General features: G+C 50.4%; 1 protein-coding gene across 1 annotated transcript in view; it reads left to right on the forward strand.

The window, feature by feature from the left end:
- Window positions 1-230: 230 nt before the first annotated feature.
- The window catches only part of SYNPR (synaptoporin), a gene marked incomplete at its 3' end in the record, with an annotated part of 109,009 nt that continues 90,131 nt past the window's right edge, over window positions 231-19,108 (forward strand). The window contains exons 1-2 of the mRNA XM_082487844.1: window positions 231-411; window positions 526-591. Of these exons, the coding sequence (XP_082343970.1) occupies window positions 394-411; window positions 526-591 (84 nt within the window). The 5' untranslated portion in view covers window positions 231-393. The remainder of the gene's footprint in view (window positions 412-525; window positions 592-19,108) is intronic.

Raw genomic sequence — 19,108 nt, forward strand, 5'->3', positions numbered from 1 at the left:
TGCCATCCACAAAAAAAATATTGCAATATTACCGCTTTCTTTGCAGGCAGTGGGGGAAGCAGTGGGGGAGGCAGTTTGTTTTCTTCTTCTTTTTTTTTTTTTTTTTTTTTTTAAATTTCCCCCACGCCTTCCCTTCCCGAAATAAAATAAAAAAATTAAAAAAAAAAATACTAATTGGGGGGGGGGGGGGGGGGTAGGACGAGGCCGTCGCGGTGGCCGGGCTGCGGGGCGGCTCCGCAGGGCGGTGCGGGGGGCGCGGGGCCCCGCCCGGCTGCTCCGCCCGGTGTTGCGCGGGGGCAGCGCCGAGCGCCGCGCATCCCCCTGGCTGGCGGGCGGCTCCGCTCCGCACCGCTCCGCACCGCTCCGCTCCGCACCGCGCGGGGCTGCGGCGCCATGGAGGCGGTGGACCAGGTACGTGGAAGCCCCCCGCGGGTGGGCGGGCGGGCGTGGAGGGAGGGGGTTTGGGGGGGTGGGGGGGCACAGCGCGGAGCGGGCGCGGTGCTGACTCCGTCTCTCCGCTCGCAGCTCGCCTCCGCGGGCACTTTCCGCGTGGTGAAGGAGCCGCTGGCCTTCCTCCGGGTGCTCGAGTGGGTGAGTCCCTCGGGGGAGGGGGGGGGGGACGAGTTCGGCCGCGGGTGGGCTGGGGGAGGGGGGGGGGGGCTGTCCCCAAAGTGCGCGCCCGGCGCTGCGCCCCGCGGAACAGGTGGGAACCGGGCTGGGGGGGGGGGTTGGGGACAACGGGCTGGGGGACGAGGGACCCTGACCCCAACAGCGATGTGGCCGGCTGGGGGCTGCGTTTGGGAGTGTCCCCTCCCCCCCCCCCGTGCTGGATGTAAACGCATTTTTTTTTATTTATTTATTAAAAAAAGAAAAGAAAAAGAAAAACACACGGAATGGGGGGGGGGGAGTAAAAATCCTCATTATGCATTTAGCAAACTTGTCTCTGGGCCGAGCGGGGAAGGAGGCAGATAATTGGTTTGCGGAGCAATGTCACTGTTTGTTGCTCTGATGCTCATTCGTAGTGAAGTCTGCAGGTCAAATGACATTCATCGCCAGTAGGTCTGCGGGAGGAGAGAGCCGCTCTGAACGGAAAGTTCAGAACATGTCACGGAGGATTAATCACATTCCCCTAACGCCGACTGGCTGGGGAATTATGTAAGCCGCGTATTTTGGGGGGCGCATCCCGGCGCGGGCGCGTTTATCCACATGTCTGTGCCCACCGCACGCTGCCCGGCCATAAGGTGTTTGTGAGGGGGTGTTTTGGCGTGCTGGGGGCAGCTGCTCGCCCCGGACCTGGTCCCTGCCCTGTGGTCAGCAGCTCTTCACCTTGGCTGGGTGACTCAAAGCACCGGGTCCCACGGAGATGGGTGATAGGGATGTGGCGGTGCCGTGGGCTAGGGACGAGGTGGCCCCGCAGCAGGGCGACCCGCGTGCTGAGGATGGACAAGGGTCATTGTGTCCTTCACCCAGAGGTCCCACCAACCCAGCGGGTGCTGCTGCTCTTAACTCGAGGAGAAGACAGGACATCCAGGGGTTGAGCCCCAGACGCCGGTCTGGGGGTGCTTCACCCACTCTACAGCGCTCACCACAAAGCAGAAGAATGGGGAGCAAAGCTATTTCTATGGCAATAAGTGGTGTCTTGACTGTCTGCCTGGTGAAGCTGTGTCTGGTGGTGGGTGGGAAGCGAGCTCCTCCGGGAAGGGCTCAGGCCGGGGGGCGCAGGCGGTACCCTCGAGGAAGCCGTTCCCCCCGGCCCTTTGGCGGCCTCGGGACAGCAAGTGGGAACTCTTTCCTCTTGGCAGTTCCCTGGGTCTGTAACTTCTTCCAACAGCCGAATATAAAAGCTGCTTTTGTCATGGTTGAAAGCCGCATGTAGAACTTCTCTGGCTGCTCTATGCACACATCGTCTGGTTGTGTATATATAAATGCACATGGCTGTATGTAAACAGAGCTCTTCGGACATGGCGGAGGTGTCTCAGTCCTTGGCAATAAGGGAATGTGGGACAAGGGCGCAGAGTGTGTTAACATTTAAGATGGTCTGAGAAATGACTTTTTCTCCCTTTTGACATGTATGTGTAAGTAGAATTAAGCGCACTTTAGCGTATGATGTCTCAGAGCATGGAAGACTTTTATTTTTTTTAATATACTTGAAAGGCTTTTTGGATTACCCAGATTCCAGCTCTATTCACTTCATCTTGTTGCTCCCATCTTCCTTCTCTCACCATGCCTACCAACTGCTACCCACCTCTCTCTGCCATCTCTGGTCTCAACTAAGTGCCCACCTCTCCCTTGGATTTCTTTTTTTTCAGCCTAATTATCATTTTAAACTTTAAAAAATCCCCACAAATGCTCCAGCAGATTCTGCGGCTGCATCCACGTTCCCTGGCAGCCCTCAGTGCGCTTGATCAGAACAGTCAAATTACACCACTAATTGCGGGATTTACAGCTGTTTCATTTTGGGTGTTAAATGATGTGTGAGCAGGGTTTGGTTGCTTTTGGTTTTTTTTTTGATGCAAAAAGTGCTGGTGACAGTGGAATTTATTAAACCTGCTCCTGTTAACGCTGTTGAGTTTTTTGGAGCTTTACAGTAATCACCTGTCGGAGGGTGGGACCGGTGCTGCGCGAGCGATGTGGCAGCTGAATCATAACACACTGTTGTACGGAGTTTTAGGGTTTGGGGGAAGCAAGTGCAAGTAATTTCAACGTTGCCTTCTTTTGGCTTATTTGTCATCTAAAAGGGAGGTGTTAGCTTCTGCTTTTGGAAAACTTATGTTTTTTATAATGCGTCTTTCCCAGAAAGCCAAGTTTTGGATGTGTAGTGCGAAAAGCAAGCAGGTAGGGCAGAGAGGTGGGGAAAGCCCTTTCTGCAATCTAAGAAGGGGGAAACCGGCATTTCTGCCCCGTTGTTTGTGTACTACAGCCCATATGCTGCTCGTGGCACCTCTCAACACCTCCCACTTGAGGCCTAGATTGCATCTGCAAAGAAATAAAGTTCATAGCCCAGCCGGTGAGGCACCCATTCTGGGCGATGGGCGGCTCTCCTGCCTGGGGAGGGCTTTGTGGTGTTGCAGCACAGATGGCAGAGGTGGGGGGGTCCTCAGAGGGGCTGGTAGGGTGGAGATGGTGTCGACTGAAAATGTCCTCAGCTGGTGCAGGCAGTGCAGCCTTGAGTTTGCAGTCTCATCTTTTGGGCAATTTGGGAAGGCCCAGGGTGGCTCAGGGCTCAGCGTGTCTTTGGTTATAAACCTCTTGTGCAATACACAATTTTCTGCTGAAATTTGTGTATAAACAAGTGCAAATCTTTGCAAGTCTGGAGAAGACTGGGCTGGCTGTAGGTTTCTCGGGTGTGAAACAGTAACTGTTGTAGAAACAATCTATAGGTGTGCAAATTCCAGCTTACCTGTGGTCTGGCTCAGACATGGACCTCTGTCTTGAGGAGTAGGGACTTCATCTGACCTTCTTCAATCTTCTGCTTTAACTATCACCTAACGCCCAGAGAGAAGATGCTGAGATAAGATTGATTCTCCTGAGTATTCACAGCACTGTAATGTTTTCATTTGGATTTCTCACGTACTTTGTAACCTTATTTTCAGCCAAGAAATTGCATTTAGTAGCCATTAAGAGACAACATTGGCTCAGGCCCAGGAAGGGGTGGAGGGTGGGGAGCGAAGTGACTGTTAGCAATTAAGCGAGAGTTGCATTTTTTGAACTCTACCTTGGTAATAGGTATTTGTACTTAAGACTCTGTGGATCACAAATCTGGGCTCGGAGAACAGCACACAGCTGTATGAGAAAGGCCCTCAGTGCTTCCAGCTTTGGGTCAACTCTTGCTTCATGGCATGTGCTGCGGGCAGGGAAAAGCTGTTTAAAAGCTGTGGTTGTTTGTGCTCCTCTTCCTTCCCTTGGCTGTTACTCCGCAGGTCTTTGCATGAGAAGAGGGTGTCCTTCTGAATCTGATTTCTCATGATAATCTGCTGTGGGCGTTGTTGCAATGTCACAAACACTATCACGACTTCCTGTGAGAAGTGACTCTCCCATGCACGCACCTGACGATAGCGAACAAGGAAAGATGGAAGAGAAGGAAATGTTAATTTGTCTCCCAGGCTTAATTTCCGTCCTGTAGCTCTCTGGATGCGTTTAGAGTGCTTTTGTTGGGGTTCCCCAAAAGTAAGCGAGACAAGCAAGTTTGGCGGTTGTGGTGTGTTTGTTCTGCAGTTGGCGCCTCTCGGGAGCCCTACAAAAGCCAAGGGAAGGAAAGGCGCCCTGCGCCCCCGGGCGATGTCTGTGAATTATCTCCTGTATAGGCGGGTGGTTACCAGCAAAAGTATTTTTGTAAAAATGGAAACTTTGTAAACTTTGTATCCCTAGGCTGAGGGCTTTTAATTACTTCTGCTGCTTCCTCCCAGTGATTCGCCCCAAACAACTTTGCTCCTGCAGACCGACCCAATGCAACCTGTCCGGTTTCTGTGGAAAGTGACAGTGCTGTCCGTGACACCTTTCCCTGTAATCCTCCATAAACAGCAGAGATGCAGAAACTCCACCGTTTTGCGGGTCGGGAGGTGCTGCGATTGCCTTCCTGGTCATTTGCAAGTTGTTGTTTTAAAATACCGTGGCACAGGCTCCCTGCGCCACCAGCTCGCAGCCCTGGCGAGGCAGGTACGGGCATAGCACAGTATTTTGGGCACAAAGACCGTACAAGTAGTTCTGTCTCAGCCAGTGCTGCTTCGATCAGGGCAGATGCCAGTCATTTATGTTGCAGGACAAATCTGGTGGGCGCTGGGGCTTTTCTTGATAGGACAACTTGGAAGCGGACATTAGGACGTGCAGTGAACCCAAATGTGTCTGAGGAGTTGTTTTTAATTCTTGCCTTTGTGCAGAAAAAAATCCATTCCGGGCCTTGCATGACTGCAGATCATTACTGCTCACGAGCAGCTTCATGGGATGCGCCAACGATTTCCAAAGCAATTCCGGGCAGTTGGACAACAGATCCCCATTCATCTCTGGTGGAAACCGGACAAAGGAATTGCAAGGGGGTTTCAAAAATCCGCGTGCACGTGGACCAAGCCAACCTTGCTTTGCTTCCTTGCCTTCACGATGTGATCGTTTGAGGGGTGAGCCAGGAAAAAGGGGCAGGCTGTTGCCAGGCTGGCAAGAGTCAAGCTTGCTTTGATTGTATAGCTGCTGAAAGGGTTAGCGCCCCTTGCCTTGCACGCAGATGTGTATTTGGAAGGCAAAGGGAATCTGAATCTCCAAAGATTGATAATAAGTCTTGTCTTTTGTCCTAATGCTGATTACTCATCTGGCCATGGAGCGCTTTTGTTGGATTATATTTGCATGCGTATGAATGGACATAAGTAGCTGCATGCTTTCAAGTGTGTCCTAGAAAAGCCCAGAGATCTTGAGATGATGTAAATAAATGGAAAAAAAAAAAAGAAAGTAATGCTTGCATGAGTCTTGCGTGATTAGTAGTTTGCTCTGTGTGGTGTATTATGGGCCAGAGGTATTTTGTGGTTGCTTGAGCCTCCTCATCACGTTTGCTTGTGCTTGTTTGGTTTTTGTTTAACCAGAAGGCTGCTGTCTACTCTGGCATGGGCAGAGACTTCAGGTGATGGAGCAGGGTGACCTTGCTGAAGCTTATCGCTCCTTACGGATGCGGGGCTGGAAGAGTTGTGTTTGATCTTCTCTACCTTCATACTGAAAGAAAAGCCTTAATAAAAAGAATATTTCTTTCTGCCTGCCGATGTTGCTTATGCAATGCCAGGATCAGATGCTGCATTCAGTGCAGGGTCCGTCCATCTTGATGTGCAAGATACACAAACACATGGGAAAAAAGTATTGTCTATTTTTTTTTTTTGATGTCTGCCTTGGGATGTAGGTATCTAGCTGTTCTTGAAAAGCTGGTCCCAGTTACTGTCTCAAAGGTCTTGTATGTCTAGCGTCAGGTTAGTAAAACCCATGCCACTTAATCAAAAAATGTAAATCTATTTCTATGGTATTTTAATACTAGAAAGGTAATTACCATGTAACTAACCCTTCTCTGTAAGCTGTCATTAATTGGATGATTTTTTTATAGGCAGCTTAGCATAATGCATGCAAAATACACTGCAGCTCTGTACAGACAAAAATTGCCACAGCGAAACAACAGGATGTGAGCGTCCAAGCGACCCGAGCCCTGCGAACAGGCGGTGTCGGTCCGTGTCATTGGACATTCGACTTCTGAACACCCATCAGGGCATCTGTAATCTGCAGGCAGGGAACTCTGTTGGAGAAGTTATTTTTGTTAGGATGACCTGGGAGGTGGATTTTGCTGTTAGACATCAGGCTCCGATGTGTGCGATAGGAAAGATCTGAAAAGTTTTTGTAGTCTCACTGAAGACAGATGTGAAAGCCATGTGTCACTCTGTCGGTGGGACTGGGATAAAGGCAGCAGAAGCAGTAACGGTGCCTACGTGGTATTTTACCTCGTGGTCTTAAGGTCTCAGCTTCTGGGATTCTTGTGATTCTGAAGCCTTTGGCTTTGATAAACCATACGCTTTTAGATCAGGGTAGCAGAAGGAGGATGGAAGCCCTGAAGACTGAAAACCCAGCACACAAGTGAAAGAGCCGAAAACCTGCCTTGTGATCGCAGGGTTTACGCAGACTGCAGAGGGCTGTTCCGCACGCTCTTCGCATGCGTATTGATCTGTGTGCGTGTCTTGTTGGGAGCTGAGAACTGTGCTAATCTTGTCCCATCGAAAAGTTGCTGCTAAGGTGGTACAGGCAAGGAGGGAAGGAGATAAGGTCAGCAATGCCTGACCACATTGCAAATAAATGACATCTTTTCATCTGAAAAGTGCCTACCGTTTTCCATTTAGGCTCACGTTGTGATCGTGGAAGGGTTGATTTTAAAAGGTCACCTAGCAGTGCCTGTAAATCCTGATGATGCTCAAGCAGCCCAGAGTGGGACCTGGTATAAACGAGTTACGTGGGATGAACACATACGGTTGAGACACGGTGCTGCAGGAGGTTTTGGAGTCATAGACGGCTTCCGTGGGAGTCCCTGGGTGAAACTGGTAAAATCTCCTCATGGTAAGCCACCTCCTTGATGGCAGAATCTGCTGACGTTATGCGAATGTGGCTGTTCGAAGCATTAGGAATAGAAGATGAGCAGAGAGAGACTCATTAATGCTAAATTTGATTATATATGCAAACCAGGTTTCTATGAAAGGAAGAACAAAAATGATCTGACTTTCAAACTAGCAAGAAGATGCACGGAGACAGAGGGTTCTGCCATTGGACATACACGGTTAAAGTCTCTGCCAGTTTTTATGAGGGAGATGTTTCTGTCATCACTCCTGTAAATCAGCATCTGCATAATTGGAGCCCCGGGTAAAAGCCCTGCGTGTTGACATCTCTGGATTCAAGCGTTGCAGTCGGGGGAGGACGGGCTTAGAGGTGCTTGTGATAAAACCCTTTCATCATTTGCATCCTATGGCCCCTGAGTTAACCTGGATTCACGGCACTACGTGGGATCCCAAGGGGCGGGAGACCTCCCGGTCGCTGGCCGAAGTCTCCGTTCAGCTCCAGGAGGGAGGACCACCTCCTGAGGGGGAGAAGGGGAGAGGCAGAAAGCAGGGAGCGCCGGGCTGGGCACGGGGCTGGCAAGGGAAGGCGAAGTGCTCGCGCCACCCCTCTGCAAGAGCAGTGCTCTCCTTTGGCACCGAATAAAAGTGGTCCTGGGGTGCAGTGTGGAAAACAGCACTTGGCCGTCTGGCTGGCTGTCCGGCCCGGCTACTGGCCAAAGGGGTCTTAATGGCTTTTACTCTCAGAGGGGGATCTGCGAAGTGCTGTAAAGAACATTATGGAAAGGAACGTGGGGTGTGGAGGTGCTGCTTTTAAGGTGTTTGTTCAAAGTGGCACATGTACTGCAAAGTGTGACATAGTTGCTAAGGTGACAGCTTGCTTGCTTTTTGGCAAAAAGCAAAAGAATACTGAATATAGACAGACTGTAAGCTTTTGCTTTGTTTAATTTGTGCAGTTTTATCTTCTGGCCATTGTAGAGACTTTTCGGGTTTGTTTTGGAAGCAGTGTTTTCCCATTCAGAATACTTCACATGGTTAGAAAAGCCAATATTGCTCCCCATTCTTAAGGAAACGCTTAAATCGCATAAAATGATGGGGGTCTCAATGATTATAAGCGTAGATACAAATTCTGGCGTTGAAAGGGCTTGGTAATGGCATTCAGTCAAGTAAGGAAGCATTCTCTGAGAACCTTTTATATAAACAAACAATATTAGGTGTTCCTCATGTTCCTCATTCCTCGCCTATGGACGAGGGCGCATCCATGAGCGCACAGGCCAGGAGGTTTTTGCCCGTAGCATTTGCAAACTGCCCAGACCAGGGCTGAAATGCGTGGTGAGGTGAGAACTGCCGCCGGTCGGGCTCGGGGGTTGGCTGTGGTGGGAAGGAGCGAAGTCCCGGCGAGGAGCCTTGCAGCGCCCAGCCGGTCACTGCCCTGGTCGAGTGTCGTCACGCTGCTGCTAAGGGGAGAAGGAGCAGCAGAGGGTTAGAGTGCCGTGGCCCCTCAGGAGAGGGGCTGCTCCCCGATGAGCAGCCAGCTGTGGCGTGAAGCGGTGTTACGGTCCTCAGTGGGGAGAGGGACGCAGCAAGGTCTCACAAGCCGAATGCCAACTTTGAGCCTTAAAAGCGGTGGGGCACATGCACGGTCCGGGGAAAATGGCCAGGAAAGGCTGAAGTAGTGTGCTGATTGCCCTTTATTGTTTTACCTTTCCTTTCTTTGTGGTGTTCTAATGGACAGATAAATGTGTTTCTCTGAACAAGCTGTTCTGTCTGTGCCTGTTCCGAAATGCCGTAGCACCCGGGGCCAAGGCTGTGTTCCAGGCAGAGCGGGTGGGAGCTGCGGGGCTAATGCCGTGGGGAGCACGGAGCCTGGAGCTTGGGGTGGAAGTCGGGGGGAGCTCTGATGAATGCTGGTGCAGATGTCCCAGCCCCAGTTCGGTGGTGCCATCGCAAGGCAGAAGTTAGCGAGGGTATGTTCAGAGTGGTCAGAGGTGGTAACACCGTACACGGGGGGCTTTTGCTGGAGGGTTGGGGATGTCTCGTTGCTAAGAAGACCCCAACAAGCATCCTGGGCACGGAGACGTGCAGGGGGCAGGTAGTCTCCTGTTTCTCCGTGTTACAGAAGCAGGAGAAAAACCGTGGAGCAGGACGATTTCAATAATGTGATACGTTTTCAGATGAGAGGTGTACAGTCCCAGACCCCCTGTCAGAAACAAATCTGATTTGACTGTCTTGCAAAACGCCGGACCCGTCACTTGATCTTTATTCCATGAGAAATACCAGGGCCCGCAACAGACAGCCTGACTGAATAGTCGCTAGAAGTACTCGAGAGTGAAGTATCGAGGGTGAAATTCCGCCCAGAAGATCTCGGAAAGAAGTGCTGTCTAACATCGACAAGATCATTGATACGTCAGGAAGTAATTTATAGTAACAGCTCTTCAGTAGCTCTTTGAATTTCAAAAAGAAGTTTATTGTGTCTGTCCTCAGTCTCCACTTTTCCTGCTGTTAATGCTCTGCCCTCCTGTGTTATTTCTCAGGCGATGCAAATCCAAAGCATCTTTGGAGGGAAGCGATAAACCTCAGCTCGAATCCTTCGGCGCTTGCATGGTGGGTGCCTGTAATGGGGCCCCGTGCCTGACACTGGGTTTGCCAATCTTCCTAATACTAGGGGAAAAGCCTCTGTGACACCCCAAATAATACTACAGAAGTAGCAAAATCTTCCTTGCCAGGTTCCCAAAAACCAAGGAGACAACTGGCTTCTTGGTTCAGTCCCACTGCCGTGGGTCGTGATACGATATGGCCTATGACCGCCTTCAGCATCCAAGTTGAAATACCCCGGGATGCCAGAAAATGTCTTGCAGTTATTTAACAAGCAAACCCGAGCCTTGCTCGGACTGTTTTCAGAATAATCTTCTCCCTGGCTGCGTGCTGGAGGTATGCTCGAAGCAAAACAAAACAAGTCTGTGTGCAAGTTGAAAAGCACATCGTTGCTTCCCCCTGCTACCCCTCACGCAGAGGCGGTGTTCCACACAAAGAAAGCACTGCTCTGCGTCAGTTTTTTACGCCATTTAAAACAGCCTTCGTATGGAGAGAGTGGTGGCCAGGAGCGGTTGAACGTGGCAAGGTCACAGCTCCCTGTTAGGACCGTGAGGGGGAACGATGCCCGGGGGTATGTACCGTGCCCGCCCCGTTGGGGTTAGGTTTGATACTGGAAACTGGCTTATTACTGCAGAATACGTATTATATAATTATCCGTCGGAGTTGAGCAGTTTCTCCAAGTGCTTTTTTAGAGACTGTGCTTGAAAACCTCTCCTTGCGAAACTGCAGCAAGCGTGGGATTCCCCCACCGCCAAATCCAGCAGCCGATAAACCCGGCAGAGCTCTCCTGACCGCCGTCTCCGAGGGCAGTCAGCGTGCCGCAGTGGAATTAGGTCCCGGTTTGAAAGAACGCGCCTGCCAAAAAATTAAACAATGGATGCCTTCCTGCTTGATTTTAACGTTTTAATTAAATTCTTTGCTGCTGTGCGCCTTTGATCTCAGCGAGCTGATCTACATGGTGTCCGCTGTTGTGTCGCAGCAGCGTTTTGTTCTAATCTTGCACGCGGACACGAGGATGCGTTTGAGTATGGATAAAAGTGCAGAAGCTGCACGCTGCCAAGTACCGAGTGCGTCGCAAACTGACTTTTCCAATTGGTGACCCCAGGCACGTGGGCAGGGAGATTATTTGTGAGAGGGGCTCAGCAGAGCTTCTTTCTGAACATATCCTCTCTCCGGTTTTAATCTCCTTGTGTGAATGGTGCAGCAAGAAGAGTTTCCTTGATGGAATTACTCATTGAGAGGGCTGAGGCCAGGAGCTGAGATTTTCATTGCAAACCAGAATCAGTTTCAAGTGGGATAATTGATAAAGTTTGATCCCTCGTTGAGACAGCAGCGGCAGCGCTGTGCGGCTTTGGCCGGGCACACCGATCGACGAGTCCCAGCCAAGCGCCCGGTTGGAGAGCGTTGGGCAGGCTGCGGGCAAACCGTGGGCAGCGTGGGTACCAAACGGCACGTAGCCGAGCAGCTGATTTCTGAATGTGTGGAAAAGTCTTCGAATATAGACGTGGTTCCACGTTTCCCCTGAGCTGTCGGTGGCTGGGCTTCGACGGTGATGGGAGGAGGTAAGCGGGCTGGGAGCGTGCGGTGTTTACACAGGGGAGGTATCAGAGTGAGCTTCCTCATGTTTTATAGCCTGGGCCAAGCGACTGAGGAGCGCGTGGGGTATTTGTCCTTTGCAATTTTGGGCTGTACCTAAATGCTGGGGAAGCGGTTGTCATCGCTGCATCTAGGAGTCACTGGTAGAGCTGATTTGGTAAAAGGAATTTCATCTCCTTGGCAGAGGAATAATATTTAATCTAAATTTCCATTGGAAATTTTGGCATCCTGGTGAGATTGTGAATGAAGAAACACTTTTGCCGGAAACTACAATATTTCAGCTCAAAATATTTCTGTAAAGAAACGGTGGTCAGGTCATATTTTCCTTCTCTTCTCCACAGCCCAGAGCATCCCCCTGTGATGCTCCAGGCTTGTGCCTCCTGGAGGAGGAATCGGTGATGCATCACGTCAAGCGTGACCCCGCTGTGCACCGGGGCAGGGCAGTCCGGCCGGGGACCCTGATTTACAGAGCCGGGGCAGCGCGAGGGGCCAACCAAAACTCCTCAGAGGCAGAGCGGTGGTGTTCCCGGGGTGGATTCTGTGATTCTGTAGATATTGCAACCCCTGTGATTCTGTAGGCGTTGCAAACCCTTAGGGGTGGGACTTGCAGAGTTGACATTTTTGGAGGGAATCCCAGACTGGTGGGGGTCAGAAGGGCCCTCCGGAGCTCACCCCGTCCCACCCCCCACCAGAGCAGGGGCACCTCCGGCAGTGGCACAGGACACCTCCAGGCGGGTTTGGAATGGCTCCAGAGGGGGAGACTCCCCCCCTCTCTGGGCAGCTGTGCCAGTGCTCTGCCGCCCCCACAGGAGAGAAGTCCCTCCTCAGGGTGAGATGGAACTGCCCATGGTCACGTTTGTGCCCGTTCCCTCTTGTCCTGTCACTGGGCACCACTGCACAAAGACTGTTCCCATCCCCCGGCACCCGCCCTTTGGGGATTGATAAGCGTTGATAAGATCCCCCCTCAGTCTTCTCCAGACTGAACAGCCCCACGTCCCTCAGCCTTTCCTCATACGAAAGATGCTCCAGTGCCCTCATCATCTCTGTAGCCCTTTGCTGGGCCCTCTCCAGCAGTTCCCTGTCCTTCTTGACCCCGGTAAAAAGACGAGCAAGTCTAAAATACAGAAAACGTCTTGGCGGAAAATTTTCATCTGACTTTTAAGGCGGCCTGTGCGTATTGGTGCTGTAGCCTGCGTTGATATTGTGCGCCTGGCCCTTTCTTTTGGTCAAACGTGGGGTTTTGCGGAGCCGCCCAGAGGCAGCACAGTCCGCTCGGCAGCGGATCGGCGAGGCGCGCTGGGGAACCTCCTGGTTGTGCTCCGTGGGCCGCGCGCGCTCCCGCTCTGCCCTGGCAGCCCGTCGCTCCTGGCAGGCGGCTCTGCGGAGAGGGCGCCCGTTCCAGCCCGAAATCTGTGCCTGGCCAGATTGCGCGGCCCCGGCCGGCAGCGGGAGCTGGCTTCGCAGCGGGCCGACATATGCAGGGGACGCCGGGTGGGCCCCGCCGCGCAAAGCCGCCTGCCGCCGCCGAGCGCGCTACGGCGCTTCCCGGGGAAGAACGATGCCGGGGAAAATGAGCTCCATGCCGGCAGGCCTCCACGGCCCGGCGGCATTCCCTGCTACGGGGGCCAAGTGCTGTCACGGCTTTTTTTTTTTTTTTTTTTTCTTTCTCCTTTTCTGCTTTTCATCCCCTCCATCGTGTTCTCGCAGCAGAAGGACAGCAACAGGAGACTGAGACGGGGCTTGGCTCTCGTGGCAGATCCGATCCAGCACAGCTTGCGCTGCTGAGCAGTGACGTAGAGGTGCTTTTGCTGCCATGTAGCTCACCGCGGCATAGTTCGCTCATTTTTAAAAAGGGTCTCCCATCTTTTTGTTTACGGGCTCGTTAGCGAGGGCCGCCCATGGGTGCAGTGTTGGTTGTTAATGCGGCTGAAGAGGCTCTGACAGAGCTAATAAATGTTTTTTGGCGCAGCTTAGTCCCTAAAAAGTAGTGACTCAGCAATGATCAAAACAACTCTCATGGGACAAACAGTTCCCAGCTATTCCCAACTTGCAATAAAACCCGCGTGTCCCATGGCTGCCGGGAGGCAGGGCTTGCGTACCCCACATCCGTATTTCTTCTGCACAGAGAGATTGCTAAGCATGTCCTGGGTGTTAGGACAAGAGTGCTCTTGCTTGGTTTAAGAGATTATTTTTATTTTTTTTTTCCTGGGGATTTTTACACTCCACCCCGTGATGTGCTTTGGGATGCATTCAGCTTTCTCTTCTGAATAGGGCTCCAGATGATGGAAATAAATTATCATAAATTAGAATAGATTGCACTCTTCAGCATCTCTACATCTGTCATTATGTTTCTTTAACAGTTCAGTTTAACATTTATACACACTCTGACAGCAGCTACTGGTGTGTATGCTATAAATATTGGCTTGGAGAAGACATTAATGGAGTTTAGGTAAACGTTTGATGCCGCTGAGATTCTGTTCCATATGGTGGCACGCAGCAAAATCGGATTCAACGTGCCACGTATAGCGCTCGTGTATTCCCTATAGACTGTCCTCCCGGCGGTGCGTCGGCTTACCGTCTTACTGAGAAAGCGCAGGTGCCTTCAACGAAGCAAGTGAGCTTCTCGCAGCCTGTTCTGGTTTTTACCGCCTGTATGGTTTGCGATGTTTAGAGCCAATAAGTAGCACGTATGGATGGGAAGGGCCCAGAGGCGTCTCGCAAAAGCAGCGGTCAGGAATTAGGCAACGAGCTGTGGGAGCGCTCTGCTTTGAACATGTGTGGGGAAAAAAAAACCCAACCCCATGGGATTTTCTGGCCAAGATGCCATTTCGTTAGACAGTAACAGGGCGAAAGCTTTGTGCCTTGCTTGGTCACTGTTGCTACACCTGAAATCTGTGACTCTTAACTGCTGACGAAACTGTCACCAAAACCATGCGTGGGGAGCGTGGCTTCAGGGTACGAGGAGTCTGGCTTGCGTCCCACTGACTCGCAGGAGGACAAATAGCCCAGACCGTCATGGCAAGAGGCAGGAAGAAATATGTTCTGATCCCTCTGGTGTTCCTTCCATCGTTCAACAGCATTTGGATGTCTCCCACAAGTCTTTTTTTTTTTTTTTTTATTTTTGCTGGTTTGGGGTCAGGTTTTTCCTTTTGGTTTTGCTAATTGCAACACCTTGACTAGTGTAGCCTGGTGATGTGGCTGCCTCCTCTGCGGTATTTCTCTGATTTACCCCACTTTCAAGCCAGCAGGAGGGTAAGCGTGTTGTCTGGCCGGAGACCGCGGAGGGGCAGTGGGGCAGAGCAGCCGGGCAGCCCGGCCTCTGCGCCCGATGTGGGGCCCTGGGAAACATCTGGCTCGTGCCGGCTCCGGGGCACAGCTGCTGTGGAGAGGAGCACGGCTGCTTCGTTTGCCCCTGTGTAATGCGATGTGAGTAATGAAGTAACCGTACTGTACAAACTGGCTCAAAGCAGGCCAATCCGAAGAGAAAGTGCTCTTCACACTGTGAATCGCTAAAGGTCTTTATGGTGCCAGTGAATTAAAAATCTGAGAAGAAAAAACCCTCCAGTGCTGTGAGTTCAAGACGCATCTTTTAAAAGCTGCTGGTGGGGAGGGGAAGAGATAACTTATCTGAATGGGGATGTATTTAAACTCTGTATCTTGTACCGTTCTGGGTTACTGTGGAGAAAGCAGCGTATTCCCTGTCACTCGGAGAGCTGGAGAAATTCTCGTATAAACTGAATGGGTTTCTGTGATGATGTTACCCCTTCTGATCTGAATTGTTAGCCAAATTTTCAGACCTTTGCTGGTTATTTATTTTAAAAGAAGAAGTTGCTTCAGCTGTTTCGGTGACGCGCGTGTGTTTAGTCGCCCTGGCAGTACAGAGGAGCCCGATGCGCTCCCGCATCTGCGTCCACAGCCTCCTGCCCCCCTGGCTGGGCAGAAAGCCCTCTCTTACCTTTCCTCAAGTTTCCGGGTTTTATCATTGTTCTGACGGCTCTGTGGTTCTTCTGCCTCAACTGTCCTCTTCTTTCTGGCTCCTGCAGGAAAGAAAAATGTTTTGCAAAACCATTAGCAAAATCCTTCCGCCCAGAGCAAAATCTTGCCTGTGATTTTCCTTTGAACAGCTAGCTGTGTCTGTCTGAGCTTGAGGCTTGCATTTATGTCTCTTGAATGAGGCTATAAAGGAACTAAACTGTATTTAAAGAAAGGCAGCGTTTCCATTCGCCTGATGTTAAAGACGTTCTAGCCCAGCCAACGAGATTTCATGGCGAGCCTTGCTCCAGCAAGGGACCCTCCAGCCTTCTCCAAGCTGGAAGAGAAGCTGGACTCCAGGGAGCAGTTTCAAAGCATTGAAACTCTTTTATAGTTATTTGTTGCATCTCTTTTTTGCATCCTTTGGCTCTTTGAGGCCTGGACACTTCAGACCCGGGCACCACGCAGCCCTGAGAGGCACAGGTTTCTCCGTGATGCCCTCGTGTGAGCATGCGGAATTTGAGAAGGGATGTGCAGTGGGAGGAAATTCATGTCAACGACCTGCATTTGATCGCTTTTCACGAGAATATCTCCTTGAACTGTTTGTTTAATTAATTGCCGTTTTTTTTAAATTTAGCTCTGATCTAGACTGTAAAGGTACTCTTGGGTGGAGGGGAGAGAAAGGAGCCCTTATTCTGGGTGGGTTTTTCTGTTCGTTTTCAAATATACATGATGTTCTCATAGGAAATGGGTCTATGTACATCTCTCTTATTAAACCTGCCAGGTTTTAGCTTTCACATACGACTGACGTTCCTAAATCCCAACGCTATTTCTTTTAGGCTTTCCGTTCCCATAGTAAACCTGGAGATGACCTATTCCCAGTTCCTGCTGGCACCTGTACCTGGCTGAAAGGCTCTTCGGGGTAGGACGTGAGGAGAGTCACACTTTTTGCACTCCAATCAGTGCTGGGTCTCGGAGTTTAAAAATATCGCAAGTGAAAAACATGGATGTGAGTCATACAGAAAACACCCTTCATTTCTAAGGGAATATAAATATCAGAGAAACACATTCTTCAGATGTTTCCTCCTCCTGAGAGGTAGCCACATCTAAGGTTTCTGTTTGAAGTGTTCAGTCACAAACATCTCTCCCCTGCGGTCAGAGTGACCACTAGATACAGGAGACTCCTGTGAAATGTTAATAGCTAATTCTGTGCCAGAGCTACATCAGTCACGAGGGTCCGAGTGAGCTTTGCACGAAGGGAAAAGGCGGAGAAGGCCGTGACTTGGCTTCTTGGGCCGAGATACCGCAGCGCTCCCGGTCCGCAGTCGGCGCCTCGCTTCTGGAAAGTTTGGTGCTGGCTTTGGACCTAAATGCTCATCCACATCTGACACATCTGGCGCCATATTCCAGGACAGCGTGTCTGCGTGCTTTTGGGGGAGCGAGCTCCTTATTATTCAGCCATTCCCTTTGCCCCTCAGCGGCTGGGAGCCTGTGATTTTCTGTCAGCGGGGCTTAGTGCTATTTTTGAAGCAAGCGTGTGTTAAAATGTATATGCGTTTTCCTGTGTTTTGACACAATTAACATTTTAAAGGCTATTTAATACAAAATTGCTGAAAATTATTTAAATCTGAGACAGGCTGGAGAGATCAGAGAACTCTTATCAACTGTTGAATTAGTGATGTTGAATTAGACATGAGAAAATCCCTTTCGATTTAAGTGGCTTTTCTCAGGACTTTTTACCTGTTTAATATCTTCATTCATCCTTCTAATGATTGTTCCAGCTTTGGCTCTCCCTTAGCATCTATGCACAGTGCATGGAGTTTGGGCTCTGATCCATTCAGCCAAGCTGTGCATCCCCGAGGACCACCAGGGAGCCCCGAAACCACTTCTCTCAGGGCTACATCCCCCCTGTGGATGCAGCGCAAAGATTGAGCCCTTCATGGATCATTTCATACTTGTATTTGAAAACCCCGGTTGCGCTGCTGTCTGAGAGAAGGGAGATCATGAGTGCTCTTCAGCGTTGACACTTCAGCGTTATCTTCCAAGAATCTTAAACTTAAGAATTTGAACTAGGAATAACATTTGCATATTTTGCAGGAATGCTACCGTAAGCCTCTGCAAGGGGAATTACAAACACTGCTTTTGGGGTTTTTTCTTCCTAACTCTTGGAGGGGGTCAGCCTCTCTCCAGTCCCCCTGGATAACAAGCTGCTGTGAGAGCTCAGCAGAGCAACGTGTGTCCCGGTCGCACCAGATGGATCTCATTTGTGTTGCTGTTCGTAGTCACGATGGGCAGCGAATGGAGTGGAGCCTGAGGCAGCACTTTGCTGCCCGGAGTTGGTGCCTGATGAATTACGGAGATAAATAAGGCGAGAGCCTGCCTTTGCTTTTCCCTTCAAGTGTGCGCATAAGTGTTAGGTGGCCCATGCTTGAAGAGACAATGTGAAATGAGCTTTCAAATATTTCCTTGAAGTTGTCTTAATTATTTCATTATAATGGTAGGGAACAAAGTAGAAGAATCAATATGCCTAATTATTACATCTAAATGCAAGAGAAATTAGCCAGTGAACTCTCCCTTCTCTGGGGAGGATTAATCTTCCTATGCTCTATTTCAAACGTCTCCCAGAAAAAATGAAAGGCTTATCACCTAGGAAACACGCGGTCCTAATCGCCCAGGTCTGGCACTTGGATTTACAGACGGTGAGGGGACTCTTAGTCGGTCTTCTGAAGCACAAAATTAGATTGTTTTGCTTGTGTTTAACCGTTGTAGTTGGAGTTTTGTAGCTGGGGGATTTGAATGACAAACGCTAGCGGGGCATGTACCACGCGTCACCCAGAGGTGCCTTGGCCGGCTTCGGATGAGCTGGTGGACCTCCTCGACGCCAGGCGGTGCCATGTGGAGGGGATGGGCTGGGTCCTAATGCGGTGCTGTGAGCGGGGCAGCGCGAGTCAGCTCAGCTGCTCCGCAGTGGAGGGCTGTATCGATGAGTCTGTACCGCTCACAGAGCGCTCTCATTTACTTCTGCGCTGTACTTTAAGCGTACATGATACATGTACTGTGTCATGCTTTTGTGATAGCTGTATGAGAGCTGCAAGGAGACGTCATTTTGCCTGGTGGCAGATAGCCACGAGATGCTTACGGGTGATCCTGGTGGGACTTGGTTCTTCACCTTTGAACTAGTCACTGAATTGAAACGACAAAAGTATTTCCTGCATGCTAGGTTTGGCATGGCCGTAAATTCTGGTTCTAGAGTCCTTGCTGCTAACTTGCACCAAGCCAATGATATCTGGGGATACATTCTGCTAGGTTGATCTTAACAATTTTGAGCTGTGGCACAGATGTAAGATGATTTCAGATGAAGTGTTAAATGAATAAATTCATCTTTATATAAAATGTGTTTAACCCCCGCCCCCCATAAGGTCTGACTTTCTTTAGATTTTGTCATTTGTTGTCATGTGTCATCCTGGTGGATATCCAAGTCTGGAATTACTAAGATGTGCTTCCCCAGAATATTGCCACATTTTCGCACAGGCAGATCGTGCCCAGGAAGAGAAGGGTTAGGTTTATTCCTTGCCTGCAAACCCACCTCAGTGGAAAGAGGACTCAGCAGTTAAAATATGAAGTCTAAATACAAGGAAATAAAAGGGCCGTTTCTTTGCATAACGCTGGGGAAATCAGCCTTAGAGTTCACAAACTGAGATGACAGCTTGCTGTAGGGAAAACTTCAGTCCATCATTATTTTGCATTTTTGGGTTGCATCACTCATGGCGGTTTATTAATTAGTTTCTATTTTGCACTCTTTCTTAAAAGGGAAAGATTCCAACTCATTATGGATCGCCCTTGTACCTTTCTTCCTTCCCAAATTACTCTTTGCATTGTGGTCA

This window comes from Vanellus vanellus (genome assembly GCF_965231255.1).
Source record: "Vanellus vanellus genome assembly, chromosome: 9".
Classification (NCBI taxonomy): domain Eukaryota; kingdom Metazoa; phylum Chordata; class Aves; order Charadriiformes; family Charadriidae; genus Vanellus; species Vanellus vanellus.